The sequence below is a fragment of the Hirsutella rhossiliensis genome (assembly GCF_020360975.1).
Source record: "Hirsutella rhossiliensis strain HR02 chromosome Unknown scaffold00014, whole genome shotgun sequence".
Classification (NCBI taxonomy): domain Eukaryota; kingdom Fungi; phylum Ascomycota; class Sordariomycetes; order Hypocreales; family Ophiocordycipitaceae; genus Hirsutella; species Hirsutella rhossiliensis.
Window position 1 is genome coordinate 1,758,040 of NW_025408680.1, and position 27,472 is coordinate 1,785,511.

At 59.3% G+C, this 27,472-nt stretch overlaps 6 protein-coding genes across 6 annotated transcripts; 1 reads left to right on the forward strand and 5 right to left on the reverse strand.

The window, feature by feature from the left end:
• Nucleotides 1–157: 157 nt before the first annotated feature.
• HRG_10068 (VrtJ) lies at nucleotides 158–940 on the reverse strand (the record flags this gene model as incomplete). The annotated part of the gene is made up of 1 exon (XM_044868539.1): nucleotides 158–940. One exon carries the CDS (start codon nucleotides 938–940, stop codon nucleotides 158–160), a length of 783 nt encoding a protein of 260 aa, XP_044716536.1.
• A 2,245-nt stretch (nucleotides 941–3,185) lies between these two features.
• On the forward strand, nucleotides 3,186–4,025 carry HRG_10069 (uncharacterized protein; the record flags this gene model as incomplete). The annotated part of the gene is made up of 4 exons (XM_044868540.1): nucleotides 3,186–3,316; nucleotides 3,382–3,649; nucleotides 3,712–3,903; nucleotides 3,954–4,025. 4 exons carry the CDS (start codon nucleotides 3,186–3,188, stop codon nucleotides 4,023–4,025), a joined length of 663 nt encoding a protein of 220 aa, XP_044716537.1.
• Nucleotides 4,026–5,213: 1,188 nt separating this feature from the next.
• On the reverse strand, nucleotides 5,214–10,334 carry HRG_10070 (PIF1-like helicase domain-containing protein; the record flags this gene model as incomplete). Its single annotated transcript, XM_044868541.1, has 10 exons — nucleotides 5,214–6,125; nucleotides 6,190–6,480; nucleotides 6,528–7,003; nucleotides 7,064–7,245; nucleotides 7,318–7,844; nucleotides 7,896–8,405; nucleotides 8,495–9,152; nucleotides 9,224–9,471; nucleotides 9,536–9,838; nucleotides 9,888–10,334. 10 exons carry the CDS (start codon nucleotides 10,332–10,334, stop codon nucleotides 5,214–5,216), a joined length of 4,554 nt encoding a protein of 1,517 aa, XP_044716538.1.
• Nucleotides 10,335–11,020: 686 nt separating this feature from the next.
• HRG_10071 (uncharacterized protein) lies at nucleotides 11,021–11,569 on the reverse strand (the record flags this gene model as incomplete). The annotated part of the gene is made up of 1 exon (XM_044868542.1): nucleotides 11,021–11,569. One exon carries the CDS (start codon nucleotides 11,567–11,569, stop codon nucleotides 11,021–11,023), a length of 549 nt encoding a protein of 182 aa, XP_044716539.1.
• Nucleotides 11,570–15,452: 3,883 nt separating this feature from the next.
• HRG_10072 (reverse transcriptase) lies at nucleotides 15,453–17,169 on the reverse strand (the record flags this gene model as incomplete). The annotated part of the gene is made up of 7 exons (XM_044868543.1): nucleotides 15,453–15,478; nucleotides 15,570–15,726; nucleotides 15,814–16,373; nucleotides 16,601–16,767; nucleotides 16,822–16,931; nucleotides 16,986–17,024; nucleotides 17,104–17,169. 7 exons carry the CDS (start codon nucleotides 17,167–17,169, stop codon nucleotides 15,453–15,455), a joined length of 1,125 nt encoding a protein of 374 aa, XP_044716540.1.
• Nucleotides 17,170–17,416: 247 nt separating this feature from the next.
• On the reverse strand, nucleotides 17,417–20,622 carry HRG_10073 (endonuclease-reverse transcriptase domain-containing protein; the record flags this gene model as incomplete). The annotated part of the gene is made up of 6 exons (XM_044868544.1): nucleotides 17,417–17,535; nucleotides 17,608–17,883; nucleotides 18,117–18,312; nucleotides 18,374–18,619; nucleotides 18,686–18,953; nucleotides 19,028–20,622. The coding sequence occupies 6 exons, from the start codon at nucleotides 20,620–20,622 to the stop codon at nucleotides 17,417–17,419; spliced, it is 2,700 nt and encodes an 899-aa protein (XP_044716541.1).
• Between the last annotated feature and the right edge of the window lie 6,850 nt (nucleotides 20,623–27,472).

The following is a 27,472-nucleotide window of genomic DNA, read 5'->3' on the forward strand; positions in this document are numbered from 1 at the left end:
TCCGCGAGCCGTGGTCCTCCAAATCCGAACGGCAGTAGGGTGGGAAAGGTCTTGGCGAAGAACGAGGCGTCGAGCGAGTCGGCGAATTCGTCTCCGCGACAAACGTGGATGTATGGCTCGCGGACATCCGTGCCTTCTTGACCCGCCTCCGCCGACCTTATCCATGCCCTCGGCCCTTGCGGTCGTTCTCGGCCCCATCGCCACCCACGGCATTGCACGCAAAGCGGAGCTTCTCTGCGTCCGACACTTCCGGCGGTCCGTCCAATGCAAACATGCCGGAAGAGGTGATCTCGTTGATCGTTTTGGCTCTGTCATCGGGCTCAGCATCGTCAGTCCCGTCCGCTCCACTCCTCGGATTCTCGACTCCCCTGTCCAATACGTCTTGTCCTTGGAGGAGCTGGGCGAGGACTCCTTCGATCTCCGCCGGACTATCGTCGTCCATGGCCCGCTCTGCGGGCGGCACGACCTGCGCCGTTCGCGTCTTCTCCCACGCAGACGGCTCGTTCCGCTCCATGCGGTCGTAGACCACCCGCGGCACACCGTGTGATGGTGTTCCCCAGCTATCCATTTCCGCCCTATCAATCTCAATATCGGCGTAATGGGGGTTATTCTTCTTCAACCAGATAAGCGCTCTCTCGACGACTTGACGCCTCACCGACAAGAGACCCGATAAGTCGCACGGTGCTGGCTTCTCCGCGCCCTGCCACGAGACGTGGATCTCGTCCATTGTTTGCCAGAGCGGGTGCGGGAGCACCCTTCTCGCCAGCTCCTGCACGTTGTTTGGAAACACCGTGATGTGGCCCTTGACATGTCTCGGATACCTCACTGCCTGCGTCTGCCCGCCCGGAATGTTATACCTCGTCACAAAGCCGTAACACGAGTTCAACGAGATGAGCTTCTCTTCGACCGGCGTCAGCCCCTTCAGCTCGTCGGGGAACATGTGCTCGCATCCGAGGCGACTGTGAAGGTGGACCGCCGACGACAGGCTCCCGCGCCCCAAGCATCGGGCACACTCCACACAAACCGAGACGGGCTCACCCCCGGGAAAGCAGCTTCGGCACGCAAATGGTGAGCGCTCACCCCGAGGAACGGGACTTGATAGCCACTGATCCCACGGAATCTCCTCAACTCCTTCCTTGTACGCTTGCGGTAACACAGCCTGCAGGTCATTATCGGCAAGGTGCTCACATCGTGGAACGCCCGATAAAACTTTCGCACCGTCGATACCTTCCTCTCATGCGGTATTGGTGTGCACCAGGTTTGCTCCTTAGACAGCCTTTCCTTCGCGACGAATTCCCTTCGAGGTAAAGCAAGACACTGGCCAAATCCTCTGCCTGCAGCTCACTCCTCCTCTGCCTCGGATGGCTTCCTCGAGTACGTTTCGTCGGGGTCTGGTCTCGGTCACGCTGGCGGTTCCTCTTTCTCTGTTCTACGGCCTGCGAGGATCTTTCCGCTGCCTCGTCTCGCCACGGCCGATCTTGTTCTCCCGCCGCCGCCTGGCGTGATGGCCGTGGTGGCAACCATCCGGATGACTGCGTATCTCCTGCCCTGCCTTGCATCTCTCTGGGTTGGGTTGGCTGAACGAGGGCTCCTGACGACTCCAGACGACATCGTGACAGCGGTTGCCGGCCAATCCTGTCCCGCCTGGCATCCGGATGACTGTATATCTCCCGCTCTATCTTCTATTGCTCTAGGTTGGATTGGCCGAATGAGGCGCTCCTGACGGCTGTAGACGAAATCCCGACACTGTTTGCCGGCCGACCCTGTCCTTTCTGGCGTGATGGCGGCGGTGGCCACCGTCCGGATGACTGCGTATCTCCTGCGCCATCATCCATCTCTTGAGGTCGGATTGGCCGAACCAGAAGCTCCTGACGACTCTAGGCGAGTTCCCGACAGGGCTTGCCGGCCGATCCTGTCCTCCTGGGCGGCAGGTGTCCCTCGGAGCCCATTGGCCCTGTCCGCGCACCACGGCTTCGCCTTCCAGACGTGCCTCTGGACGCCCTCCACGAGCCCTCCTTCGAGGAGGAACTATCGACGTTAGTCGTCCTTTTCCGCGGCCAGCCGCCTCGCCGACTTCCCTTGGGCAACGCTCTTTTGAGTGCCTCTGCCTGCTCTCTTCGTGAGGCATCGTCGGCCGCCGCGGCCGGCTTGGCCTCAATAGGCCGGAACCTGGGTGCCGCGTTTCCTTGACTTTTGTGGCCCGACGCCCGCTTCGGCCCTTCGTCCATTGCGATCGGTCTCGCCGCCGCGATACTCGTCGCAGCAGCGGCCGCTGCTGCTGTCCCCGTTCGCACTCTCCTGCCACCGATCTTACCTCGCGGCTACGATTCTCCCCATGCTGGTGCTGTCTTATCGGCAAGGCTCCGCAAACGAACGATAGATTAGGAAGCCTTCGCCCGGGATATACCCGAGATTGTCTCGCTTCCTGGCAATGGCGTTCCGCCGCGTTGGCATTCTTCTTGCTAACGGTTATATCCTTCCTTGTTAATATCCCCTTTCTGCATTAGACCTCTCCTCTCTCGGACCTGCCGGGCTTCCTTTGTACCTATCGACAGGCCTATCTGCCGACAGCCCTAGTTTTCGCCATCCTATGCCGGTAGCCCTGCCGGACACTTTAATCCGCGTCGCCCTTGCTGCCCGATCAGTACCCAGCTCCGCAACACCACGACGCATCTCTTTGACGTCTGCTTACTTACAGCGGCAAGGCTCCTCGCTCTTCCCGGCGAATCCATACCACTATTGATCTACTATAAGTGCGTCTACGCTCGACTTCTTCCTACTCCTTTCTTGACGCTGAGAACCCGTCCTTTAGTGCGTGCAAGTGGCCTATCGACCTGCGCAGATGCACTATGTCTTCCTCTCTACTTCGTACCGATATGCCCGCACCGCACCTTCGAAAGCCGCTCGATAGCCAAAGGGGCGCTGGCGGTGAGATGTCTATGATGTCTTTTGTCCAGCCGGACTGTCCTGCTAGATTTTCCCACCAGGACGACCACCGCATCAGGGTCTTAACGCCGAGGCCATGGCCCGCGTCTTCCTGCCTCCTCCCGCCTGGCTGCTCGCGACGGAATATGCGCCCCTCCGATCGGATGCCGATGATTCCCCGACATCCGTCTTTTTTAGCCTCAACCTCTCCATCTACGGCCAGCCTATTGATCCTCCGACTGGACCGAAGAGTGGTTTTCATGCATGCCCGCGTCCACCCCTACGCGCTCGCATGGGAGGTTGAGCAACGCGACGGCCTCGAGTCTGACACGGGCCGCACCTTTCTCTATACGATGCCCGCCCTTGTCGTCCGCGATCAGGGCTACCAGCCGTAAGCCGTGCCCTGACCCTTCGCGAGTGCCGACGAAACGGTATATGGCTAAGATGGGCTTGAAGTGTTCTCCTAGGCTCTTTGCCTCCATGGGCGACTTCCTGCATCCCGCCTATTGTTTCCTTTACCGGCCTTATCGTCGGCACCGGCCACTCCTCGCTGCGGCGGGACCTACTGCCCGGTCCAGGCGCCGCCCAACTTAACTGTTGCGGATTTGTCCGCCTTTCTACCTATGTCGCTCCTGGGATGCCTAATAAGGTCCCCTTCAAGGGCTTCCACCCGTTCCAGGTCTTCGTTATCTTCCCTGTTCGCGCTAACCCTGGGCCATCTTGTGTAGGAAGATGGCCGAGAGGCAGGACTCTCAATTTCAGCCTAACGTCCCTTTACCTGCACAGGCAAGGTCGCTGGCCTGCTCCGTCATGATGTCATGCTCTACCCCTGGCTCGGACCGGGACAACGTCTTTATCGTCGTCCCGGATTCCTGGACTTTTCTCGACAAGGCCGCCGCCGCCGTCACCACGATGGCACCGCTTCTCTCTACGCCACAGAGGCAACAAGCTTCCTCCGCTTCCGCGGCCTTCCGGGACGTGCGCGCTGCCTCTTTGTCTTTGATCACCCCTGGCACCCTCCCGCTCAGTCCTCCACCCTTGGCTTCGGCTTCGCCCTCGACCGGCCACCTTACGCCGCCCGGGAAACGATATTGCCCTGAGCCTGCCGATACGCCGACGAAGCGACCGTGTCTGCTGCATAAGGCCCCGGTGATCTCGTCTTCCCTAAGCCCGCCTCCTCTGCTACCCACTCGTTCTCTGTTTCGGCTGCCTCCGCCGCTCATGAGCCGGACAACCTAAGCCGGGTCCTGACTTACGGGACTCTTCCCTCGATTCCATTGTCGCCCATGGCTTGGGCTCGCCGGCCCGTCCGCTTCGAAACCGCCACCTATCTAAGAAAGCTACGGAAATGGAATAGCGTACGCTGCTATAACTCCTTAAATGGGAAGTGTTTTTCGTCCAGCCTGGCTGCCCCTTGGTCGTCGTTACCTTTCTGCCTCTGTACATCTGTCTGCCCCTTGTCTAGACGTTTTGCCTTGAGGAACGAGGAACGAGTGACGAAAGGTTCTTAGGGTTCCTCCCCGGGGAGAAAAAAAATTCGCCATCGATTTCCCCCCCGCAAATGCCGCCCTCTGATTCGCTGGCGTTCTCGCTTTTGATTCGTCAGTTGTTCTTTTCTCGCTTTTGATTCGTCGATGTTCTCGCTTTTCATTCGTTAATAAATAAAAATGCATAATGCCCTGCCCTTGCTGCCCCTTTTAGTTCCAGCTGCGCAGTTCGCTTCCAACGCCTCCGTAGACCATACGCCGCCGCAGACCACATAGAGGAAGGTGCCCAAGCCGGCCCGGCTTCTAACTCCGCCATAGACCACACGCCTCCACAGACCACCCCCTTCGCCCGTCCTCCTGGCCCTTAACCTACACTCCTTTTACGTCAGAAGTGTGGAAAATGCAGGGCGCCTGCGTTACCTGCGGAGCCAGTCGGCCGCCTCCTGTGTTGTCTGCCTGCTAAGCTCCTCTAGCCGGGCCTGCGCTGCCGTCATCTCCTCAGGCACCCGGTTCCCCACTAGGTCCCGCTCCGCACCTCTGATACGAGCATGATGCCGTCGAGCGTCGGGCACCGCGACAGCTGCACGTATAGGCTATACGGGTCGCACGACGACGGCACCGCCCTCCCTCGACCGTCGTCATCCTCGCCCCCGCAGCTCCAGCGCCACGCGCTCTGGCGTCCCGCCCTGCACCTTATAGTCGGTGCAGGCGAAGGCCGCGGCGCACGGCAGGCCCTCCGGCTGACGTCGTTGCGCTGCCATGGCCGCTTCCGCTGCGCTGTGATCTTGACGCTGATGGGCGTTAGCAGGATCGTCCCGGCAGGCATCCCGACGAAGTGGAAGTCCTTGGTCGTCTCCGAGGCCAGCACGATGCCCGCCGGCGGCCGAAGTGCATGATGAGCTCCGCCGAGACGCGGTGGCCGGGGAAGGCGCGGTCGGGGATGACGTCCACCGCCGTGTACCCGGCCCCGTTCACAAGCTTTAGCCCCTGGTGCGTGTTCTGGTTCACGACGACCGGCATGCCTGGCACGAAGAGGAAGACGGCCGGCACCGGGGTCGCGCTGTCGTCGCCCTGGCCTAGCATTAGCACCGCCTCCTCTTCCGTCGGCACGCCGTCCCTCCACTTATGCTCGGAGAGGAAGACGCGCGCCGCCGTCCGCCGCCTCTCCCGGAACGCGAGCGCCGCCTCTAGGTTGAGGTTCCAGCGGTTCCGGTTGAGCGGCGTCACCACCGTCAGGCCCGTCTCCCACGGGATCCGCCTGCCCGGCCGGTAGCATCTCGAGTTGAGCAGCTCTAGGTCCGACCGGTCCTGCTCGCCCCGGCGGATCCGCCCGAGCAGCCGCCGCAGCTCCGGGTCGCCGGCGGCCCGCATCTGCTCGTCTAGCATGACGACCGTCGTGAAGCGCCGCCACAGCGCGTGCGCCTTGTCGTGCTGCCGCCGCTGCTCGGCCGCGAACGCCCCGTCCTCGTCCCACGCCACCGCCGCGCTCGGCAGCAGGATCGACCGTTCCTGCACCGGCCGGAACTGGTGGAAGTCGCCGCAGAGGATCACTACCGGGATGCCGCCGAAGTCCCGCGCCGACCCCCGCAGCCGGCAGAGCTGCTCGTTGGCGGCGTGCAGCGTCCGCGCCCCGAGCATGCTGACCTCGTCGATCACCAGCACCTCCTTCTCCTGCCAGTCCATCCGCGACCGGCCGTCGACGAAGCGCTCGCCCTGGCCCGCCAGCCGTACGCCGTCAATGTCCTCGTCGCCCCTCCGCCCGGCCGCCCTGGCCGACCGTAAGGCCGCAGGCCGAGTGCAGCGTGATGCCGTTGATCCGCGCTGCCGCCATCCCCGACGTCGCCGTAACCAGTACCCGGCTCGATAGGTCCCTCCGGGCGAGCAGCTCGACGAGCGCCTCGATGACGCGCGACTTGCCGGTGCCGCCCTCGCCGCCGATGAATAGGCAGAGCTGGCCACCACCGTCGCCGCCTGCGTCGTCGCCCCGCCGGATTCGGTCGAGTTGCCGGCACACGATTAGGAGGGCGATGGCCTGCTTCTCGTTGAGCGTGAGCTGGCCCGCCAGCTCCTGCCGGGGGCGACGAACGAGCTCGACGGGCCGAGCCGCACGCGCACCCCCGCCGCCGTGCCTGCGTCTGCGTCGCCGTCGGCCGCCGTTACGTCGATGTCGTCCTCGCCGAAGCCCCCCATCACCCCGCGAAGGGCCGCGCCGCGTCGGCCCCGACGCCCGCCGCCGCCCGCCGCCCTGGATGCCCTGGATCGCCCGCTCCCGCTCCGCGCCGCGCTCCTCTGCTGCGACTTGATGGCCCGCACCTCTTCTTGCCGCGGCAGTGCCGCCCCCGACAGCGCCGAGCCCGGTAGGTTCACCCGCCTGCCTGCCCTCTCGTCCGCCACCACCGTCGCCGCGAGCTCGGCCGCCGACCCGAGCGCCGACTGCTGGAACCGGCAGAGCTGCTGCGTCATCGCTAGCAGCTCTGTTGACTGCGCCGTGACTTGTCCCGCGCTGGCGGCGTTCCGGACGACGTCGATGAGCCGAGCCGCGTCGCCCGCCCCGCCGGCGCGGTATGCCTCCTCGCCCCTTCGGCCGCCCCCTGCCTTCGTCGTCGGCCTGCGGCGCCGTCATACCGCCCTCCTCGGCCGTGGCGGCCCACTGCTTGGCGTCGCGCTTCGCGTCCTCCGCCGACCGCCGGAGGAGCTGCACGTTGTCTGCGAGCCGCGCGACCCTCGGCGCCAGCGACTCTGCGCCCGTGCCCAGATGTTGTTAATGTCGCCTGCCTCCTCGCCGAGGAAGGACTCCCACGGCACGAATAGGGCCAGGTGCTGCACCGCCGCCCTAGATGCTGTTAGCCGATGCCCCTAGCTGCTCTGCCTTCCTCTTAGGCGCCCCCCGTCTTATAGTACGCACCTCCGGTGGCACGACTCGTCGTCTTCCTCGCTGAACTCCTTGCTGAGGTATCCGTCGACGCATACAGTCGCCCCGCAACCCGGCCGCCTAAGCGCCTGCACCCAGCCCTTCCCCGACGCCCAGCTCTCCGCGAAGGGTACCTCACCCCAGCCCGCCATACCGTCGGCGCCGCTGCCGTTTTGCTTTAACCTTACAAGCGATGCGTAGTCATAAAGGCAGAGGCCCGCAGGAGCTCGCCCGGTGCCGGTAGGCCTCGACGAGAGGATCCTCAGGCCAGCCTCCTCGACGACGACCGTCTCGTCCGGCGCGTCGCCCGTCGCCTCGGCGCCGCTCGCCCGTCGGAGGTGCCGCCACCGGCGGAAGACGGCCCAGTAGAGCTGGTTTGCGTTTATATACGCCCACGCTGAGCCGCTGCTAAACTCCGCCGGGTACCCTAGGAGGTGCGCGATCACCTCGACCTGCGACAGCGGCCGCTCCGTAAAGACTCGATTCGCCGCCTTAAGCAGGAACGTTCTCGTCTTATTCCCCTACGGGGTCCGCCGCCGTCGCTACCCTTCGGCCCCGCCCTCCCGGCCGGCGTCGCGGTCGGCGCCACTTCTGTTGCCCTCTCCCGTCGGCTCTAGCACAGGAAGGAACTCGGCCGCGGCGGCCACACGCTTCCACACCGGGTCCTCTACCTTCGTCGCATAGTTAGTAATATAGTAGATTAGGGCCATGGTCTTGCGCTGCGTCGCGATGAACGAGATGTCGTGGTTGTGTCGTAGCCCCACTGCCATCGCCCTGTTCCACCGGTTCACCATGCTATGCGTCCGCCGGATCTCGAGCACCCCGTCCGCCGTCAGCGCCGTCCTCTCCACCAACCTCCACGGCGCCTTAAACCGGCAGAGGTCCCCCTTCCGCGCCCCCACGCCGAGCGAGTATTTTACGCAGGTCGCGCTATGCGTATGGATCTGCGTCGCGCCCGCGCAGAAGTTGGCCTCCTCGTCGAAGGTGTCCGTGAAGCGCGCGACGTCGTCGAGCCGCGACGATATGTCCGCCGTGGCCGACCGCTCTGCCTGCATGGCACAGTAACCTTCTGCGTCTAGCTCCTGCGGCCTCGGTTCAGCTTAGGCCCCTCAGCCTGCCCCAGATAGGGGGCATCGGGGGGGGGGGGTTTGTGTTAAGGCGGCCGCCTTACCTCAGAGAAGACGCTATCTACGTAGCGGACGATGCGCTCCCGGTACGCCGCCTGCTCCTCCGCGTCCGGGCCGGCGAGCGCGTCGCCAATGCCCGCGTTGCCCCTTAGCCAGAGGAGCCCGTGGATGTGGAGGGCGCCTCGCTCGTTGGTCTCTACCGCCCCGTAGTATGCGCCGACGTGGCCGAACACCGACTCCTCCCCGACGTTGACGTAGTGCTCGAAGAAGAGCGTCATCTCCCGGTGGAAGAAGACGGCCGAGCTCATCGGGTCCGATATGGCCAGCCGCGTCCGCTTATACGCGGTCCCTAGGTCACTTAGGAAGGCCTCGGCCTCGTCGGGGTCGCGGCCGCGGTGCGCCGCTAGCCGTAACTTTACTAGGTTCGTAATGTCGTTCGGGTTCAGCGTGAACCAGATAGCCGGCACCCCGTACCTAACGATGAGGGATAGTATCTTCTTCCGCATACTAAGGCGGCTCTCCCTCGACATTGGCTGCCGGTAGCCGAACACGGAGAGGGACCGGAGGAGCTCTTTTACCCCGTCGTCGCTAGTCTTACCTGTGGCCTCGAGCTCGGCCCTGGCCGCCTCGAGCCTCTGCGCCGTTAACGACTTTAGTAGGCCCTCGACCCTTGCGAAGTTCTTCCTCGCTACGCCTAGCATGCTGGCCTGGCGGTTCTTAGACCGCACGCCCATGTTAAAGACAAGGAAGGCGAAGATAGGTGCGTCGCGAACCGGCCGCCGTGACGCCGCAGCACGACGTCGGCCCATGCCTGGAGCTTCATGTTCCGCGTCGACATAAGGCCCTCTGCAACCCGCTCCGCCTGGGCGCCCTGGTTCCCGACGCTAGGGCCCGCGCTCTCTCCCGCGGCGTCCTCGTCGGCGAGCCTCGGCCCGCCTAAGCCAAAGGGGAACAGGGTCGGAAAGGCCTTTGCAAAGAAGGAGGCGTCCGCCGAGTCGGCGAAATCCTCGCCGCGTCGCACCTGTATGTACGGCTCGCCGTCGCCGCCGTCGCCCGACGCCCCTCTGGCCGCCGTCCCTACCCACGTCCTCGGGCTGGCGCGCGCTCCTCGGGCCCGACCGCGTCGCGGCGAAGCGAATCTTCTCGGCGTCGGCCACATCTGGCGCCCCATCTAACGGGAACATGCCGGAAGACGTTACCTCATTGATTACGTCCCCGTCCTCTTCGGGCCTAGCGCCGTCCCTGTCGTCGTCCTCGCACGTGAGCCCGACGTCGCGGCTCCCCTCGGCGGGGTCCTGGCCCTGCCTTAGCATCGCGAGGACCTCCTCGATCTCGGCCGCGCCTCCGTCGTCCATGGCCCGCTCCGACGGCGGCACCACCTGCGCCGTCTGCGTCCTCTCCCGCGCCGACGGCTCGTTTCGCTCCAGCCGCTCGCACACCACCGGCGGCACCCCGTGCGGCGGCGCCCCAGCTGGCTATCTCCGCCGCGTCGATCTCGACCTCGCCGTAGAGCGGGTTGTTCTCCTTGAGCCAGGCCAGCGCCCTCTCGACCGCCGACCGCCTTACCGACAGCAGGCCTGATAGGTCCCGCGGCCCGGGCCTCTCAGCGCCCTGCCACGAGACGTGGATCTCGTCCATGACCCGGACCAGCGGGTGCGGGAGCACCTTGGCAGCCAGGCCCTGCACGTCGTTCGGGAACACCGTGATATGGCCCTTGACGTGCCTCGGGTACCTCACGCTCTGCCTCTGGCCGCCGGGGATGCTATACTTCGTCACGAAGCCGTAGCACGAGTTGAGCGAGATGAGCTTCTCCTCGAGCGGCGTGAGGTCCTTTAGCTCGTCGGGGTACGCGTGCTCGCAGCCGAGCCGCCCATGGAGGTGCATGGCCGGCGACGCCCCCTCACGCCCGGCCCATCGCGCGCACTCTGCGCAGACCGCCACCGGCCTGCCCTCCGGGAAGCAGGCTTGGCACCCGAACGGGGACCGCCCGCCCCCCGCAACACCGCTCCGCGACCCCCCCCCCCCCCCCCCACGCCCTCCCCTCAGCTCCCCCTTGGCCCGCTTCCGGTAGCATAGCGTGCAGGTCGCGATCGGCAGCGTGCCAGCGTCGTGGAACGCCCGGTAGAACTTCCGCACCGTCCTCACCTGCCTCTCGCGCGGCACCGGCGCACACCACGTCTGCTCGTGAGCCAGCCTCTCGCCCGCCTCGAACTCCTCGTCGAGGTGCCGCAGCGCGCTGGCTAGGTCCTCGGCCTGCAGCTCCCTTGGTCTCGGCACCCTTTCACCGACCCGGGCGCGTTTCCGCTCGGCCTGCCCACTACTAAGATGGCGTTTCCTCTTCTGCTCTTCCCTCGCCTGCCGTCTTATCGCCGATCTACCTGCGTCCGGTTAGCTATCACCGCTACACGCCTTTACCTCGCTCTACGACCGTACCTGCCGAGGCGCTATCTCTGCCGCCAACAAGCAGCCCGGCTGCGGCCGGAGTTGTGGCGGGGATCTCGGCCCTGCTGGCCGGCCGGGACTGGATGGCTCGCGGCGAGTGCTGGCTTCCGATCGAGACTACGGCCGAGCTAGTCCCGCTTGACGGCGGCGAAGGGCCGGCGGCCCTCCAAGTCGGTTGTGGCCGAATATCCCGCGGAACGTCCGAACTTCTCGTCGGCGGCGGCGAGGCCCGGCGGCCTCCACCGTCGGCAGAGGCCGGATTTCCCTCGGTGCGCGCTGGCTTTTCCTGAGGCCGAGACGGCGCTAGGCCCGCCTTGCGGCAGCCGGCGCCCTGCCGCCGTCGGTGTCGACAGAGCCTGGATATCCCGGCGCGTCCGAACTTCTCGTCGGCGGCGAAGGGCCGGCGGCCCTCCATGTCGGCTGTGGCCGAATGTCCCGCGGAACGTCCGAACTTCTCGTCGGCGGCGGCGAGGACCGGCGGCCTCTACTGTCGGCAGAGGCCGGATTTCTCTTGGTGCGCGCTGGCTTTTCCTGAGGCCGAGACGGCGCTGGGCACGCCTTGCGGCAGCCAGTGCCCTGCCGCCCTCGGTGTCGGCGGCAGCCAAGTTGCCGCCGCGCTTGGTGTCGGCCGAGGCTGGATATCCCGCGGCATGACTCGGCCTGCGCTGATCCTCCATCTCCTAGTCCTGGCGGTCTTCCCGCCCTCGCCTCGGAGGCGCCTCCTTGACGCCTCTTCTTGCTCTCTCGAGGGCGCCGCTAGCAAGTGCCGGCGCTGCTGTGGTCGGCTGGAACTCTGGTCCTGTGTACGGCGCTGCGCAGGCTTCTGGCGCCGGGCTTGCCCCGTCCCCCGCTCCGGACTGGTCCCTTCCGTTGGCTGGCTTCATTGCGACACCGGTCTACCAAAGCCCCCACGGACGTCTTGTCTTCCTCTTTTGCACCTGCCCTCTTTGGCCCTGCCTACTTATGGTGCCACTAGGCCCCTGGCGTAAATCCTCGTAAGTGTAATAACAGCGTATAAATCCTTGCCTCGATTATTCGCCCTGCACTTATCTTGCTGACTGGCACCCTCTTGCGCATATAGGATCCTCTACAAAAGTCTATATATCTTACTCGTAGCTCTCTACTATATCTATTTGCGTGCTGCTGCTCTTTGCATTATACCGGCGCCGCCTTTCTATTAAGCCCGCCCGCCATTGCCTGCTGCTATATGCGATAGGCTAGACGGCCTCGGCCGATCCTTATATGTACGTCGCCGCGACGGCTTCTTCTTGCCTATGCTTTGCATGCTACGCTTTTCCTTCTTGTCATCCAGCTCTTATCAGTCAAAGCTTCCGTATGCCCCTAGACACTTGCCCGCTGAAGTTTAAAACCATGTCTTACACGTGTTGCGAATAGGGCTGCCTGCTACTCCTCAAATATAGCTTCGCGCGTCCTGCTTGTCTTAAAAACTCTCAACATCTTACTAGACCGCCTTTTAAAGTTCTCCCTTCTCTTATTGCACTCTCCTCTATACGCATCTTATAACCCTCTTTACAAAGGCTCCTTATATAACCTACCACTAACGCCATGTTGCGTCTTTGTTTAGAATCCTTTGACTTCTCTTACACACCATCGCCACTGGCCCTTCTCTTTACACTAAACTCGTAAGACGGTATATAGGTAGGAGCGCCCCTGCCTATCTTCCTCGCCGCTTTTAGCTTTGCCCCAGCAACGTTGCTCTTTACTACACGGCCGAGCCATGTCTTCGTCTCCGTCGGCGGACAGCTCTGCCCCGCACCTCCGCAAGCCCCTTGGCTCTAGCAAGGGCGCGGGCAGCGATATGTCCATGATGTTCTTCGCCCAGTCCGACTGCCCCGCGAGGTTCGCCCACCACGACGAGCACCGCATTAGGGGCCTCAACGCTGAGGCTATCGCCCGCGTCCTCCTGCCGGTGCCCTCGTGGCTGCTCGAGGCCGACTACGCACCCCTCCGGGCCGAGGGCGACGACCTGGGCCCCTCTCTCTTCTTTAGCCTAAACCTCTCTATCTACGGCCAGCCAATCGTCGACACGGACTGGTCCGAGCAATGGTTCTTTATGAGCGGCCGCGTTCACCCCTACGCCCTCGCCTGGGAGGTGGAGCGCCGCGACGGTCTTGAGGCCGGCCCAGACGATACCGTCCTCTACACAGTGCCCGCCCTTATCGTCCGCGACCAAGGCTACCAGCCGTGCGCCCCCCCTTCTTTTTTTTTGCCCTTCACCGGCCGCCTCGCTGACTTCTCTCCCTAGCGTCCTCCCACGCTCCTTGGCCTCTGGCGGCCAGTTCCCGTCTACGCCTCCTGTTGTCTCCTTCCATGGCGTCATCGCCGGGCCTGGCCTTGACCTCCTGCGTGGAGACTTCCTGCCAGGTCTCGGGCCCGACCAGCTCCGCTGCTGCGGCTTCGTCCGGCTCACTACCTACATCACCCTGGCCTGCCGGACCGGATTCCTTTAAGGGCTACCACCCCTTCCAGGTCTTTGTTATCTTTCCCATCTATGCTAACCCTTGGGCCGTGCTATGCAAGAAAATTGCTGAAAGGCCTAACTCTTCCTTCCTGCCCGGCGTCCCCTTTACCTGCACTGGAAAGGTCGTCGGCCTTCTCGACCACCGTCTTATGCTCTGCCCCCCGGGCTCAGAGCGCGATTACGTCTTTATCGTCGTCCCGGACAGCTGGAACTTTGTCGACAGGCCCTCGGCGGCCGCCTCCGCCTCGGCTTCCCCCCTTGCTACGCCCTAAACGTCAGACCCTATCCGCCTCCTCTACCTTTGATTCCGTCCGCGCCGCCTTGTACTCCGTTGCTGCGCCGGCCTCGGCTGCGTCGGCTCCCCTTCCTTGGCCTCGGCCCCGACCGCCCTCGACCCCGTCACACCACCGCCTAAGCGCTCCCACCCGGCCCTTGCCGATACGCCCATGAAGAGGGCGCGCTTGCTGCAGCAGCAGAATTCGCCGCCTTCCTCGTCTTCGGACACCGTCAGCTCCGCCGCCCTCCTCCTCTCCCCGCCGGCCGCTTCTTCGTCTCGACCGAGCGGCGTCCCGCCCGTTCCGCTCCGGCAGCCAAGCCGGGTTCCTCTTGACTCTATTGTCGCGAGCACCTCCGACCCGCCCGCTCGACCTATCCGCTATCGCATGCAGAAATGAGCTGCCTACTATAAACCTATCGCTCTCTTACGCCTCTTGCCTTTACTAAAATAAACCGTTCTCCCTCTCGAGATGCTATTCCTAACGAAACTTATCGCTGCAAAATTACCATTACTCTACACATTACAACGTTTATCTCTTTTTGAAACAACAACTTTAGCTTGCGACCTATTTCTTACGATAGTGCCTGCCTCTATTTGTTCTCCGTGACCTTGTTTATGTCCTGCGCGTTATGCCTTGTCCCTTTACTTTCCTTCCTCCTCTCCCTAGCTCCTAGCTTGCCTTTGGCTTGCATCCCTTCTTGTGCACCTTCCAGTCCTCCTTTTGGTGTTGCCTGCTGCAGTACGCCACCGTCAGGCATCGGCTGCACCTCCTCGCCCCCGCCATCTCTCCACAAACCCGGCAGACCTTCCCCTCTGTGCTCTGCGCATCCTGCCCCTTGCGTCGCGCCCTTGTTTCCGCCCGCCTGCCCCGCCTCTGCCATCGTGTCCTGCATTTCCTGCCTCGTCCTAATTTCGCATCCTTCTTTGCCGCAGAACGACGACACGACCACGAGCACAAACGGCCTCTCTGCGTGTAGGTACGATATCGGGCTCTGTAGAATCTCCTTTGCGAGTCCGCCGCAGCTCTCGCAGCGCACCCTGCTGCCTTCCGACACGCTGCCTCGTGCTCCCGTAGGATCGGCCTTATCCACTGTAGGAACAGTGCACTGGCTGCGTGGTTCGGCCTCGCCTGGCCTACCTGCGTCACGAGCGTCTTCGGGATGCTATGCTTGTACTTCAGCTCCGTGGCCCCGAATTCGCACCAGAACTCCACGGAAACGTTGCAAGTGGCCATGCTGTAGTTGTTTTAGTTTAGTTTAGTTTAGTGTATTTTCCGTCCAGCAACTTTTGGTCGCTCAGGTCTCCGCAGGGGAGCACAGGACGTGCTGAGCTAGCAGGTGTCTACATGCTACATATCGTACACTTCACCCACTATCCAGCATTTCATCGGCTCAACGGCGCTCATGACAAACCTGTTGCCCGTCAGCGGGACGTCCAGGCACGAAGAGAAAGCTGTCCCGTGGTCAGATCAGCCAATTTGCTTCTGGGGCCTTGCAGCCCTTGATGACCTCGGCGATCGCATGGTCGTGAGACCTTGACGCCGCCCGAGATCGGAGCAGGTAACAGAAAGAATTGAGAGGAAAGGTAGGGTGAGAGGAGAATGATGACCGTCTAGTGGCGTGGGCAGATCCCTCCGAAGAAGGAGCTCGCTGTCGCCAGCCTGTCGAATTTGTCAAAGTCCTTGCCGATTGCGCGGTTGATGGCTGCAGCCGGCCAAGGTGCAAGCCGCATACGATGCCGTGGCGCAACCTTTCTGCAGTAAAAGATGTGTGCTGGCTCTTTCGTCGTCCGCACGAGCACGTCAGTCGCGCATCGTCGTGACCAAACCTTTCGTGGTAGTCAGCAAAATCCCCATGGTGGGTTCTTGCTGCAAGCAAGTTATGAAGCAGGGGCCGAGAGAGCGCCAATTCTGACGGACAGCTGGTTGTGGCTTTAAGCCTCAGGTCTCTGTATCGCTCCGGCGCAGAGGTTTCCCACCAGGCACTGAAAGCCTCTTTCCGCTGCAGTCGGGCAATTTTTCGCAGATGCGCTAGCGTCGGTTCGCCATCAGCGGGTTCTGGCAGTGATGCTCCCGCCTTTGCCAGAGCATCAGCCTCCTCGTTGCCTGGGATGTCAGCATGGCCGGGGATCCAATGGACCTCCACAGCTCCGTATTTTCGCGCCAAAGATTGGAACTCAAGGAAGACCTCTTGCGAGGAGTCGTTCGGCGTGCCCCGTAAGCATGTTGCGGTCGCGAGGTTGTCGAGGCAGACAAAGATGCGGTCAGTTTCTGGAAGGCTCACCGCTGCCTTCAACCCCTCCAATGCACCTTTCGCCTCAGCGTCGAAAACCTCAGCTGTTCCAAGACGGCCCTTGCCGCTCAAGACGGTGGATCCGTCCCGGTGAACAGCATAGCCGTATCCGATGTGGCCTTCCTCAGAACGAGACCCGTCGGAGTAGACGACAAGAGTTCGGGGCGATAGTGCCTGAAGCCAGTCGCGAAATTTTTTCGCCGTCTCGTGTTTCGATGCACTCTGCAGAGGCGCAGTCTGCTCTTCGGCAAATCCGCGCTGCAGTAAAGCAGGTCTCGGGCAGCTCGATAGCATTTCGTCGGCTCGCCGCAGTCTGGTACGGAAGGGCTGTGGCTGTTTCTGGTACTTCAACTTGATAAGTTTGTTCACGGTCACGACGGGAGCTTTTGGTCGCGACGTGCGCTGGACGAGCGGGTGAGCTTCGTCGAGAGCTTTAAGGCGCGCAGCAAAGGCCGTCCGACGCCCTTCGAGGAGTAGAGGAACGGGCGGTATTCCCGCCTCCCTGTGCAGCACGTTCGTCGGTGTCGTCCTCCACACTGGCAGAATAGCCCGAAGAGACGTGTAGAGTGCCTTGCTCATCTTCTTGACGAGGTTGCCAATCCCCGACGGCCCCTCCTTGGAAGGCTTCGTCCAGCGCGGGCTTTTCGGACCAGGGTACCAGGCCTCCGCCGCGTACAGTAGCACGGGGATGACGCAAGCGCAGACGGCTCGTCGCATAGCACTCGGCAGAGGCCATGTTTCGTGTTCGTCAGTCTCCTAAGATGAAAGGCAACAGCTTGCGCCTTGGCCGTCCATTTCTCGACGTGTGTCTTGAAAGAGAGAGAGCTGTCGAGCCAAACGCCGAGCCAACGCATCGCTCGATCCGGCCGTTTCTCAAACTCGCCGTGGAGCACCGGCGGCGCCGTCTTGGGCTTCGTTCGAGAGAAGTGCATCACTTCTGTCTTGTCGGGGTCGAAAGAGATCCCGTTAGCGGCGCCCCACGAAAGAAGCTCACGTACATGGTGAGATGCTTCGGCGGTCGTTTCATCAAGGCTATTACCGACGCATAGAATGGCAGTGTCGTCCGCGTAGCCGAAGCGTCCCTGAGAGTGACCTAGGCGATATATCGGCTCCGTGTACAACAGGAAGAGGATCGGCGAGACGGGCGACCCTGCGGCAGACCGCACTGGAGGGCGATGAATCCGTCACGATGTCTTGATAGCGGATGCGTGCCGATCTGTCCTGCATGAACGAGCCGGCCCAGCGCGCGAGGTTCGATGGCCATCCTTGTTCTCGTAAGCGGAGGACCAATCTATTGCAGAGAACTGTATCGAAGGCGCCTTGTATATCCAAGGTCACCAGGGTTGCGACTTGCTTCCGGGCGAATGCCTCCTCGATGTCGTGAACCAAGGCAGCTACGAGATCCACGGCCGACCTCTTCGGGAGCGCGCCGGCTTGTTGTGGGTGTAGTACGCCGAAGTGGATTGAGCCCACGCTAGACGCCGTGCAATGAGCCGCTCGAGGCCCTTGCCGAGACAAGACAAAAGGAGATGGGGCGCCAGGCGCGGGGTGTAGACAGATCTCTGCGTCCTAGCTTGGCGATCATAACCACTTCTGCCTCCCGAAAAGGTTTCGGATGGTGACCAATGGTGAGGCAGCCTTGATACAGCTGATGGACGAGACTGCCGATTGCATGCCAGACAGCGCGAAGCATCCGCACCGTGATGTTGTCCGAGCCTGGAGACGTGTTCCCGGTGCGTAGAGTGGCGTCGCGAGCCTCCTCGAAGGAGACCTGATTGGGAAAGGGAATCATCTTATCCGTGTTCACGGGAATCCACGGGTCTGGGATGTCGTCGCTCGCTGTGCGCCGCTCCAGGGTTGCTCGCCGCAAGGCGGTGGCTTTCTCCAGCTGCGTCTCGTACACTCGGCCGTCTACTTGCAGGGGAGGTGCCTGGCACGGCCCTGAGGATTTTAGCCAGCGGACCGCCCGAAAGACGGAGTCGCCGTCGGCAAAGCTGTCGATCAAGTCACGCCAGTAAAGGCGTTTTGCTCGGCGCACTGCATTGTGAAGCTCCCGCTTGGCTAGCTGCACTTCTCGGTCGAAGCCGAGAGGTACACCCTCCTCCACGCGCGATAATTGGCCGCCGCCTTTGCGCACTCTTCGTTCCACCACCGCGCCCCATGCGTCGTCTTACGGACGGGTCGGCCCGCAGCTCTCGCTGCACAACCAAGAAGGTCCACCAGCGCCGACGCAAAGTTGTCCAGCTCGGAGGGAGTTGAGGTTGTAGTCGGGATGAAAGCTGCACCGGCTTCTACCAGCTCGACAAATCGCTTCAATTCCTCATCGGAGTTGAGGCGGATCTTGCATAATGGAAGGGTGCTAGGGCTTGACTAGGCACCGTGATACTAAGGTAAAGTGGTCGGACCCGGTTGCTAAATGATCCTCAACAACCGCGTCCGCCAAAGGTATATTGGAGAAGGCGAGATCGATCGTGCTGCCGCGCGCGTTAGTCGGGACATCGACAGCATTCAATAAGCTGAGTCGGTTATCCATGGCCCAGAACGCGATGTCTTCACCGCGGTGCTCTTGTCGACCGGCCTGCCAGCTGGGATGCTTGGCGTTGAAGTCGCCAGATACAAGGCATTTATCCGTCGCGCACCAGCCAAGCAGTATTTCCAAAGCCGCGTCGTAGTCCGGCTGCCGATAGAAGTTAACTACCGTCGTCCCGTTCACGGTGAGCCAAAGGATGTCACGAGTCGCCACAGGTCTCTTTTGATCAGCGACGAGGCCTGCGGAGCGCCGGACGTATGTCATGACTCTCGGACGAGTGTCGCGGCCGTCCCAGTCGGTGACGGGTGAGAATGTGTCGTAGGCCGGATGCGTCTTGGTGAGGCATCGGCCGTCTTTAAGTCCTGTCCATGGTTCCTGCAGCAGGATAATGTCGTATCGCTCCGAATCAGCCAGCGCGAGCGCAGTGTCATGCGCCGGAGGGATCTTGCCCACGTTGGCTTGGAAGACTCGCAAGGCCCTCCTGTCGCTTCGATTGTTGGGATGACGGCGATGCATTAGGGCAGCGTCACAGGGCTAGTGCGTCGTTTCTTCGACGGGACGACAGGGGTGAACTGGTTGTCATCGCTAGCGTGCGGCGGCGTCGTGGCCACGACAATGCAAGGGGGTGAGGAAGCGGCTCGCTCTGGAGTGGCGCTTCTGCCGGAGCTTCCATCCTCTCCAGCTGCCTGCGACTCCGAAGAACGTAACTGACTCGAATCAGGGCTCTGACAAGACTGCTCGGGCACGTTGTGGTTTGGTGTCTGTCTTTTCTGCTGCGCGAAGAGCTGAGCTCCCGCCTGCCTCACCAGACCCTTCTCCTCTTTCGTCAGGCGCCGTACAATGCCATGAACGCGCTTGGGGCGGGCAGGGCATTTAGGATCGTCAGCGCAATGTGGCCCGAGGCAGTTTGCGCACTGCTCTAGGGCTGCGCACTCTTGGCTACGATGGTTGGTCTTGCCGCAACGTCTGCAGCGCGCCATCCGGTCGCAGCTGTGGCGAGCGTGGAAATCCCAGCATTTGTCGCATTGGCTAGGGATGCTGGGTTTGTCAATGTAACGGGCGAGACGGCTGGCGCCGAAAAGTCTCCAGGGTCTTCGTGTGGGTTCCAGGAAGGACACAATCAGGGTCTGGGTGGGCATATCACCCGAGTCGTGTCGCGATAGACGTATGCTGATGGGCTTCAGTCCGGTTTGGCAGGCAATCTCTTCTTTGACCGCCTCCTCGTAGTTGATCACGACACCTCGTAGGTCTGTGAGCCTACGAGGACAATCGGCTACCACGTACGAATGCCATTTCTGGCTTATCTCTACGGCCGCGGCTTCCAGGTCTGCAGCCCACTCCGCCTGCCGTTGCACAAGTAAGTCACGCGTGGCCACATCCGATGCCTGGATGGCCCAGCCCGTGTTTACCGGGAAGGCTGCCGGAATGCGGCGCAGGTCAATACCGACTCTAGCGGCGATGTGGGTCCGGATTGCGTATCTTTCGTGGTTTCGGGCCGGAGCGTCAGCGTCAAGTCGGACGAAGACACGGAGGTCTTCCTTCGGTGGGGCTACGGGCGGTCGTCCTGGCAGACGAGTGGTGGTCTGTGGTTTTCGCTGTGGTGGGGCGGAGGCTGTAAAGGCCAGCTGTCCTTGCTTCGGCTTGCCGGATGCGAGAACGCTGCTGTACGTGGGCTTCGGTGGTTCTTCGAGTTCGGCAAGCGATTGAGTCCAGAATTTGAGAAATTTGGTGGCGACTTGCTTGGCGATGCTGTTTTCGGTGCCAGACGTGAACTGCTTTGCTGCTTGTTCGAATGATTCGCTAAAGACCCGTAAGACTGCCAGCTTGGCGTTATGGGCTGCCGTTTTGTCGCGAGCAATTTTCGTGGCCGCTTCGAGGATTGAGACTGGCGCGTGCTCAGTGGGCTGGGCCGAGTCGAAGAGATTCGGGGCTTCTTCCAGCTGCGCTCCTTCCGTGACGGCAGCTTCAGGCGTTTCGGTGGACGAGATTGACTGGGCCAGCTGCTGGGCCGCGGGAAACGAGTCGTTTCGGCGAGCTTCCGTCGGGTAGCGAGGTCGGAGATGCGATATGTGAGCCGCCGGATTTGGCGGCGATCGTATGCCTTGTCTCGAGGCATTGGAGTCGACATGCGAACCTGAGGCTGGTGCCATGGTCGCTGCCGGCGCTTGCGCGCGGCTCAATTGGAGTTTTGTCAAGAGCACTTGTTAAGCGAAAGTATGTGAGAATAGGCTACTTTCTTAACACTTGCGTGCCAAGAAAGTAAAAATACAAGGAAGGATGCCCGACATACCAAAAAATGGGATGCCATGAAGCATAGGGTAGGGACATCACCAACTTGGGGGAGCTACGGGGCTGTTTGCTAGTGATATGGAGAAGGATATATGGGAATCGCTAACAGAAGAACAATTCTTAATCCATCCACGGCGGCTGACAGTGGATTCAGCGGATTGGCCAATCCACTGAAAGAAAGCCAGTGGATTCCATTGCGTGGATTGAGTGGAGTGGCTTTCAACCCTGCATGACGATGATATAAGGCATCGAATGGCCTATATATGAACATAGTCATCGCCGTTGCAAGTCTTCATCCTGCAACTAAAAAAAGCGCTGCCAAGCTACCCGCAAAAAGACGATGGCATCACATGTTATCACCCAAGGCTCGGTTAGATGCGGTCACCTCAACAAGGTTAAGCTGGAGAAATGCAGCCACGACGAGCCGTGCCAACTTGGAGTCCAATCCTTTCAGATCATCACTGACAATTGCAAGAAGTGTAAGCACGATAATAGACTCCGCGAAAGTTTCCACAGCCTCAAAGATGAATCATATATACTCCGTTACTGGTACTGTGGAAGCCTGAGTGGGGATACAAACTTTTGGGGGCCTCTTGGGTTACATGAGGGAGTGAGCATCCCTGGTCCTAAGAGTATTAGCGCCGAAATGGAAAGTTATATGCGCGAAATATGGCAGAAAGACTTCAGAAAATTTGTCCAATCAGCAAGTCGCAGTGCGACTGCGATTTTCATTGAAGGTCAAGCATGATGTTCGGTTCATGAGTTACATGAATAGAGCGTTAAGGGCACAGCACTGTTAGAAAGGGTAATGGAGATGATTCTTAAGGAGACGAATAAGTCGGAGGAATTTCCTGCGCTGCTTCCTCCCCGTCTGCCTTTTGTTGATGTTCGCAACCAACAGCCCCGACGAGCAACGGAGCAACGACATCTTTTGCTCATGTCTTTGACCTTTCTTGTTTGATTTATGTCCACCAGAGAGCTCGTGGTGTCGTCACGGCCACGTTCATTTTGACTGCAGACCCGGGCAAGTTGTCCTCGCAGGTCCATAGCGTTCCGACCTCCTGGTCAAGGTTAGCTTAGACGCATGCAAGCCAAAGTGCTTGAACCAGGTTATATACACTGCTAGATGGCTTCATATCCAGCGGCCAGCCGCATTGACCAGTTGAAGACATGCCGTTCCACACACCCTACTCTGACCAGGGCCGTTTGAATGTGGAGGAAGCTTACCCGCCTCATATATGTAAGTTATCATATCAACTATAGCCCCTCTTCAAGGCAATGACGGTGTAAACTTACTATGCACGAAGCACCCATTACCACCTCACTCTAGGCATGTCTGCAGTCTGCCCATTTGCCAAACGACTAGACAACATCCTGAGGCTCTCTTCATCCAAGCGTTACTTTCCAAGTACCAACATTTGCTGTTACGACTTAAAATTATATAAAGCACGTCTTGTTCCGAGCAAGCCCGGTGCTCATTTTCTCATTACTCTAAGTCCGAATCACGCTCTCTCCACCGTTCAAGGTTGCCACATTTCGACATGCAGGACGAGATTACCGTCAGGGAGATCACCGAGGCCGGTGTCGTGTTTGCCGTGACCACGGTCTTTCTGGCGCCTTATCTGTACTGGATGATCAAAGTCAAGCCACGAGAAGCTTCGTGTAGTCGGACTTGGGCATTGATTTCCACGACCTGTCTCTTTTTGGTTACCGGACTGGTATTCGCCGCTTTTTTCAGCAGTGCAAGAAATGCATTCCTACCAAGCGTCTTTGCCTACCCCTTTTTCACAGCTTGGAGAGGGGTCACTGTGGACAGGCTCTTCACTGCAGTGAGGTTATTCGAACTGGTTCAATTGGTTATATCTTGTGTAACTAGGGAAACGTGTCCCATACAAACTGTGTGCAAAGACCTTCCTCCCTGTGTCTCACCTCTTACTCGCACGTGACTAGCGCGGTCGATTAGTTATACGTGCGCGATCGGTGCCTAGTGCACAGGTGGATCCAACAGCATCCCCTGATTTGATGTCGGCTGCTCTGGCTGAGGCTGGTTACAGCGCAGGCCAAAGCGACAGAAACACCGTGTTTTCCTCCATATCGCAATAGTCATGAAAACGGTAGTCAAGTGTGACACGATTGGAGCGGCCCACCAGTATTCGACGCCACATCGCCTGAATTGCCAGACGGCCGCCCCAACGAAGGCCAGGTGAAAGACTAATACTAGCCCAAAAATTATGATTCTCGCCTTAATGGAGGGATTAGGTTCGATGGCGCAAGAAAAGAAGGCGTGTATCAAAGGGTCGACAATTTGAATAAGCTGTAAACCATGAGTATATCAGGGTAGACGGGTCTGAATGGGCTGTACCTCGATGATGTCGACGCATAATATGGTGACTGTTGGATCCACCTGTGCACTAGGCACCGATCGCGCACGTATAACTAATCGACCGCGCTAGTCACGTGCGAGTAAGAGGTGAGACACAGGGAGGAAGGTCTTTGCACACAGTTTGTATGGGACACGTTTCCTAGTTACACAAGATATAACCAATTGAACCAGTTCGAATAACCTCACTGCAGTGAAGAGCCTGTCCACACTGATCAGTGTCGCCCGGCAAAGGTGACACAGAACAGCAAGACGGAAGAGAGCTAACCTATCGTCACGCTCTGCAAAGCGAGCTCCTGACGGTAGGATAGTTGCTACAACGCGCGGATTGCTACGAAGACTCTGCATCAGAGCCCACTCTAGTTATCCAACCGTGCCTAAGCTTTGCTGTCATCAGCGACCCTTAGGCGTGCCCTATCGCACATTGATAACCTCATTGACACCCTGTGCCCTGTTTCTCAGCACACAGCCTGTCAATATGTCTGACAATTCATCTGCCGCACTAGCCCCGGCAACAGCCCAGGATACCCCGGCCAACGTGTCTCTCGAAGACAGGCAACTCGTTGAACGGAACCTGACGATCGTGGAGCTCCCTTCACTCCCGATCAGGCATTTCGACGCGGATTTCCTCAACGAACCTATCACCCAGAGCTCCTCCTTGTCCACCGCAACAGCTTCTTCTTAGGCTGTGTGGCAACATACACGGTGGATAAACGTAACCACGGAATTGCCCTGCTTGGGGATCTGTATAACGACTTCACGGGATGGAGCTATGATGACTTCGAACTAATCAACCCACGCCTTAGATCAAGACTCCGGACGCTTCTCAGAATTAGGGGGATCTATATGGGCAAGGCCAACTCTAGCATCTCTCGAGCTTTATGTGGCCTTCTAACAAGTAACGAACTTCCTGAATGGGATGAGAACGAGTTGCTTGGTCAAGAGGTTGCTGAAAACACCGTGGCATATAAGGTGAAACAGAAGCTGCTCCAAGGAACTGTTAAAGCGGCTATATCGTCACCGGCACCGGTAGTAATCCAGCAGCCAACTATTACCCGACCGGCGGAACCGGAATCCTCAGATCATTGAGACCCATCAACCCGCTCAGCAAGAGCCTCAGCATCAATGGCGCGAATCCCTCGGTATCAGCAGACGCTCCCGTACGGACTACCAACTTCCGAGATGCATACACGAGCATTCCACCTGTTCGATTCGAGAACGAGGAAGTTGAGGCCGATCTCACGATTAGATTCATTAAGATATGGGACAAGAAACTAGCCTATACCGGCGAACCATACGATATCTTCGATGACAAGATCCGGAAATTCATGAGCGTGTGCCGTCAAGCAAACATTCCTCCGTCTAAATTCCATGGTGTTTTCCTTCGATTCTGGCCAAGGAAGCTCAGTCCTTCTTTCTACACGAAATCAGCACTGATTTAACCTTCGCTGAGATGTATCAGAAGATGAAAGAGCACTTTGACACCGAAATCAACCAGAAGATGTATCATACCCACTGGAGCACCCTCACCTTCAGCCGACTTCGGGCTGAGATGCCCGGTAAGTCATCTGACGAGGTCCTCCAGGCCCTTCTTACGAAATTGCGGCTCTGTAGGAGAGCACTCGGGGATAAGTCTGGCGGCGAAGGTGGCCTGATCGATGCAACGCTCAGGGCGTGCCGTGGTGTGCCTGAATTCCGACTCGCGATATACTCTCCGCACCTACATTTGAGGGATTGGCATCACAGCTTCGATCATCGCTATCTGCCATGCAAGATGAACGATCTGAACAACCCAGTGGCCAATATCCCCAAGACCTGGATAGAGGACATGATCAGCACTTCGTGGATCGCAAATTTCAGCGAAATTCCGGCGGAACAAGAGGTCAATCACAAAGGCGTCAGCCAAATTGGAAGAAGAAATGCTACGTTTGCGGCAAGGAAGGTTGTTTCTCAACGAGACATCCTGAAAACGAGAGAAAAGCAGCCAAAGAGAAGTATCTACGAGAGAGAGCTTCCACGGTCAATCTCGTTCGTATGCTATGTTCTTGGCTGACTATGAAGGGGAATCACAGGATCAGGATGACTCGAGCACCGAGGAATCCGATGATTCTGACTCCTCTGACCCTTATGAATCGTTCTACGCTGCTGCGACCTTTCTGTCCAACGAAGCTTTCCATCATCGGATCTCTCAGTAGGCATCAAGTTATTCAACAGTGACGAACCCACACAATTCATACTAGATCGTTACTCTCAAGACTCGTTCCAAGGAATCATGCCGGACACAGGTGCGGCATGCATATCGACGGAGGAATCGAACAACTGCGTGCTCTCCAACGAGAGATGCCCCCAGTCCAATTCCGTGATGATCGCAAGCCCGAACCAGTTAGATTTGGTGCAGGAAGATTGGAAACACCACTTGGCGTGATCACCTTGAACACACCAGTGGGAGAGGTTGATTTTCATATAGTCAACGTGCCAACGCCATTCCTCCTATGCCTAGCTGATATGGATCGGCTCGGCGTATATTTAAATAACGTCACGAACGAGCTCGTTGGCAATGGTGTGAGCGTTCCAGTGATTCGAAGATGGGGTCACGCGTGGTTCTTCTTGCGGAAACAAGAGGCATCAGTGGCATATCTCACGGAGGCTGAATTGCGGCGCCTCCACACGCGTTTTGGTCATCCATCCGTGTATCGGCTGCACAAGCTGCTGAATTCGGCTGGCCATGATGTGGAAATCGAAGCTCTGGAAATGATCAAGAAGTTCTGCCACTACTGTCAGATGAAATCCGACCCGCCACGAAGGTTCAAGTTCAGCTTGAAGGATGATTGTGACTTCAATTACGAAGTCATCGTTGATGTCATGACATTGGGTGGCAGACCAGTCCTCCATGTTGTTGATCAAGCCACTGCCTATCAGGCAGGAGATTCCTATCCAACATGACGGCCAAGGAAACGTGGCTCGCGTTGAAACAATGTTGGATGGATACATACCTTGGACCACCCGATGTGATCACTCATGACGCAGGCACGAATTTCGCTGCTGCCGAGTTCCAAGCAGAAGCGAAATTGATGGGAATAACGTGTCATCAGGTGCCTGTGGAAGCACATTGGGCTGTTGGGAAGGTTGAGAAGTATCATGTGCCCGTCCGAAGAGCATATGATATATTAAAGGCAGAGCTGAAGGATACCGTGAGCCCTGATCAAGTCCTTCAAATGGCTTTCAAGGCTGTCAACGACACAGCCGGTCCGGATGGCCTCGTTCCAACCCTCCTCGTCTTCGGTGCTCTGCCTCGAATGACGATGGATTCGCCGCCTACACCTTCCGCAATGGCAAGAGCTAAGGCGGTGTGGCGAACGATGTCAGAGCTGAGGAAGATCAACGCCCAGAGGAAGGTTCAGACCGCGTTAAATACGCGTAATGGGCCTGATACAGCGTTGCGCCTGCCCCTATCCCTGGCGCTAGGAAGCGAAGTTCGCGTATTTCGCGAGAAGCACGGATGGCAAGGCCCATATAAAGTGCTCGAGGTGACGGATACGGAAATCGCAGTTGACCTGGACAACGGACCAGCGAAATTTCGCAGTACATGCGTCCAACCGTACTATCGTCACCCGGAATCGCTCCTTCCTCAGTTGCAACCCGACCCTAGCCCTAGCCGCACAGACCCATCAACACAACAATCACTCCTTCCTCAACACAATCCGATCAACAACATCCTCTTCAAAACCCTCTTCCCTTCCACCCACAACTCAACAACCTCTTCCTCTTCCTACCACAGAAGACCAACCCAAACCTTTCGAATACCCTGAGCCAAAGAGGCCGCGCAGGCGTGGCCGACCTAGGAAGGATGCTGCACAAAATGGCACATCAGAATCCACTATTGTTTGCTCACCCGTTCAATTTATCGTTCATCATGAAGCTAATGCGTTTCTTGTTCGAAAAGAAATGGAACATCTCGGCCTAGCCAAGCGGCTACGAGCTGAAGGAAAGATCACAAGCACCGGTTTCCCATTTGAAGCTTCCGACACACTCGAGCTCACGAACCTCCTCGCCGCTGGGGTCATTGTACCCGAAGAATTCGATGCGAATAAACATGGTGGATATCGTGTCTTCAAATCACGAATGGTCAGAGAGGTTAAGGGAAGAAATACTGCAACGCCATACGAGAAATCACGCCTCGTTGTGCAAGGATACAATGATGATGGGAAACGTGGGATCCTCACACAAGCCCCTACCATCAGCCGGCCCGCACAACGCGTGGCCTTGGCCTTAGCACCGTTTCTCTGCACACGGGATATGTTCATCATGATCAGAGACATCACGATGGCATA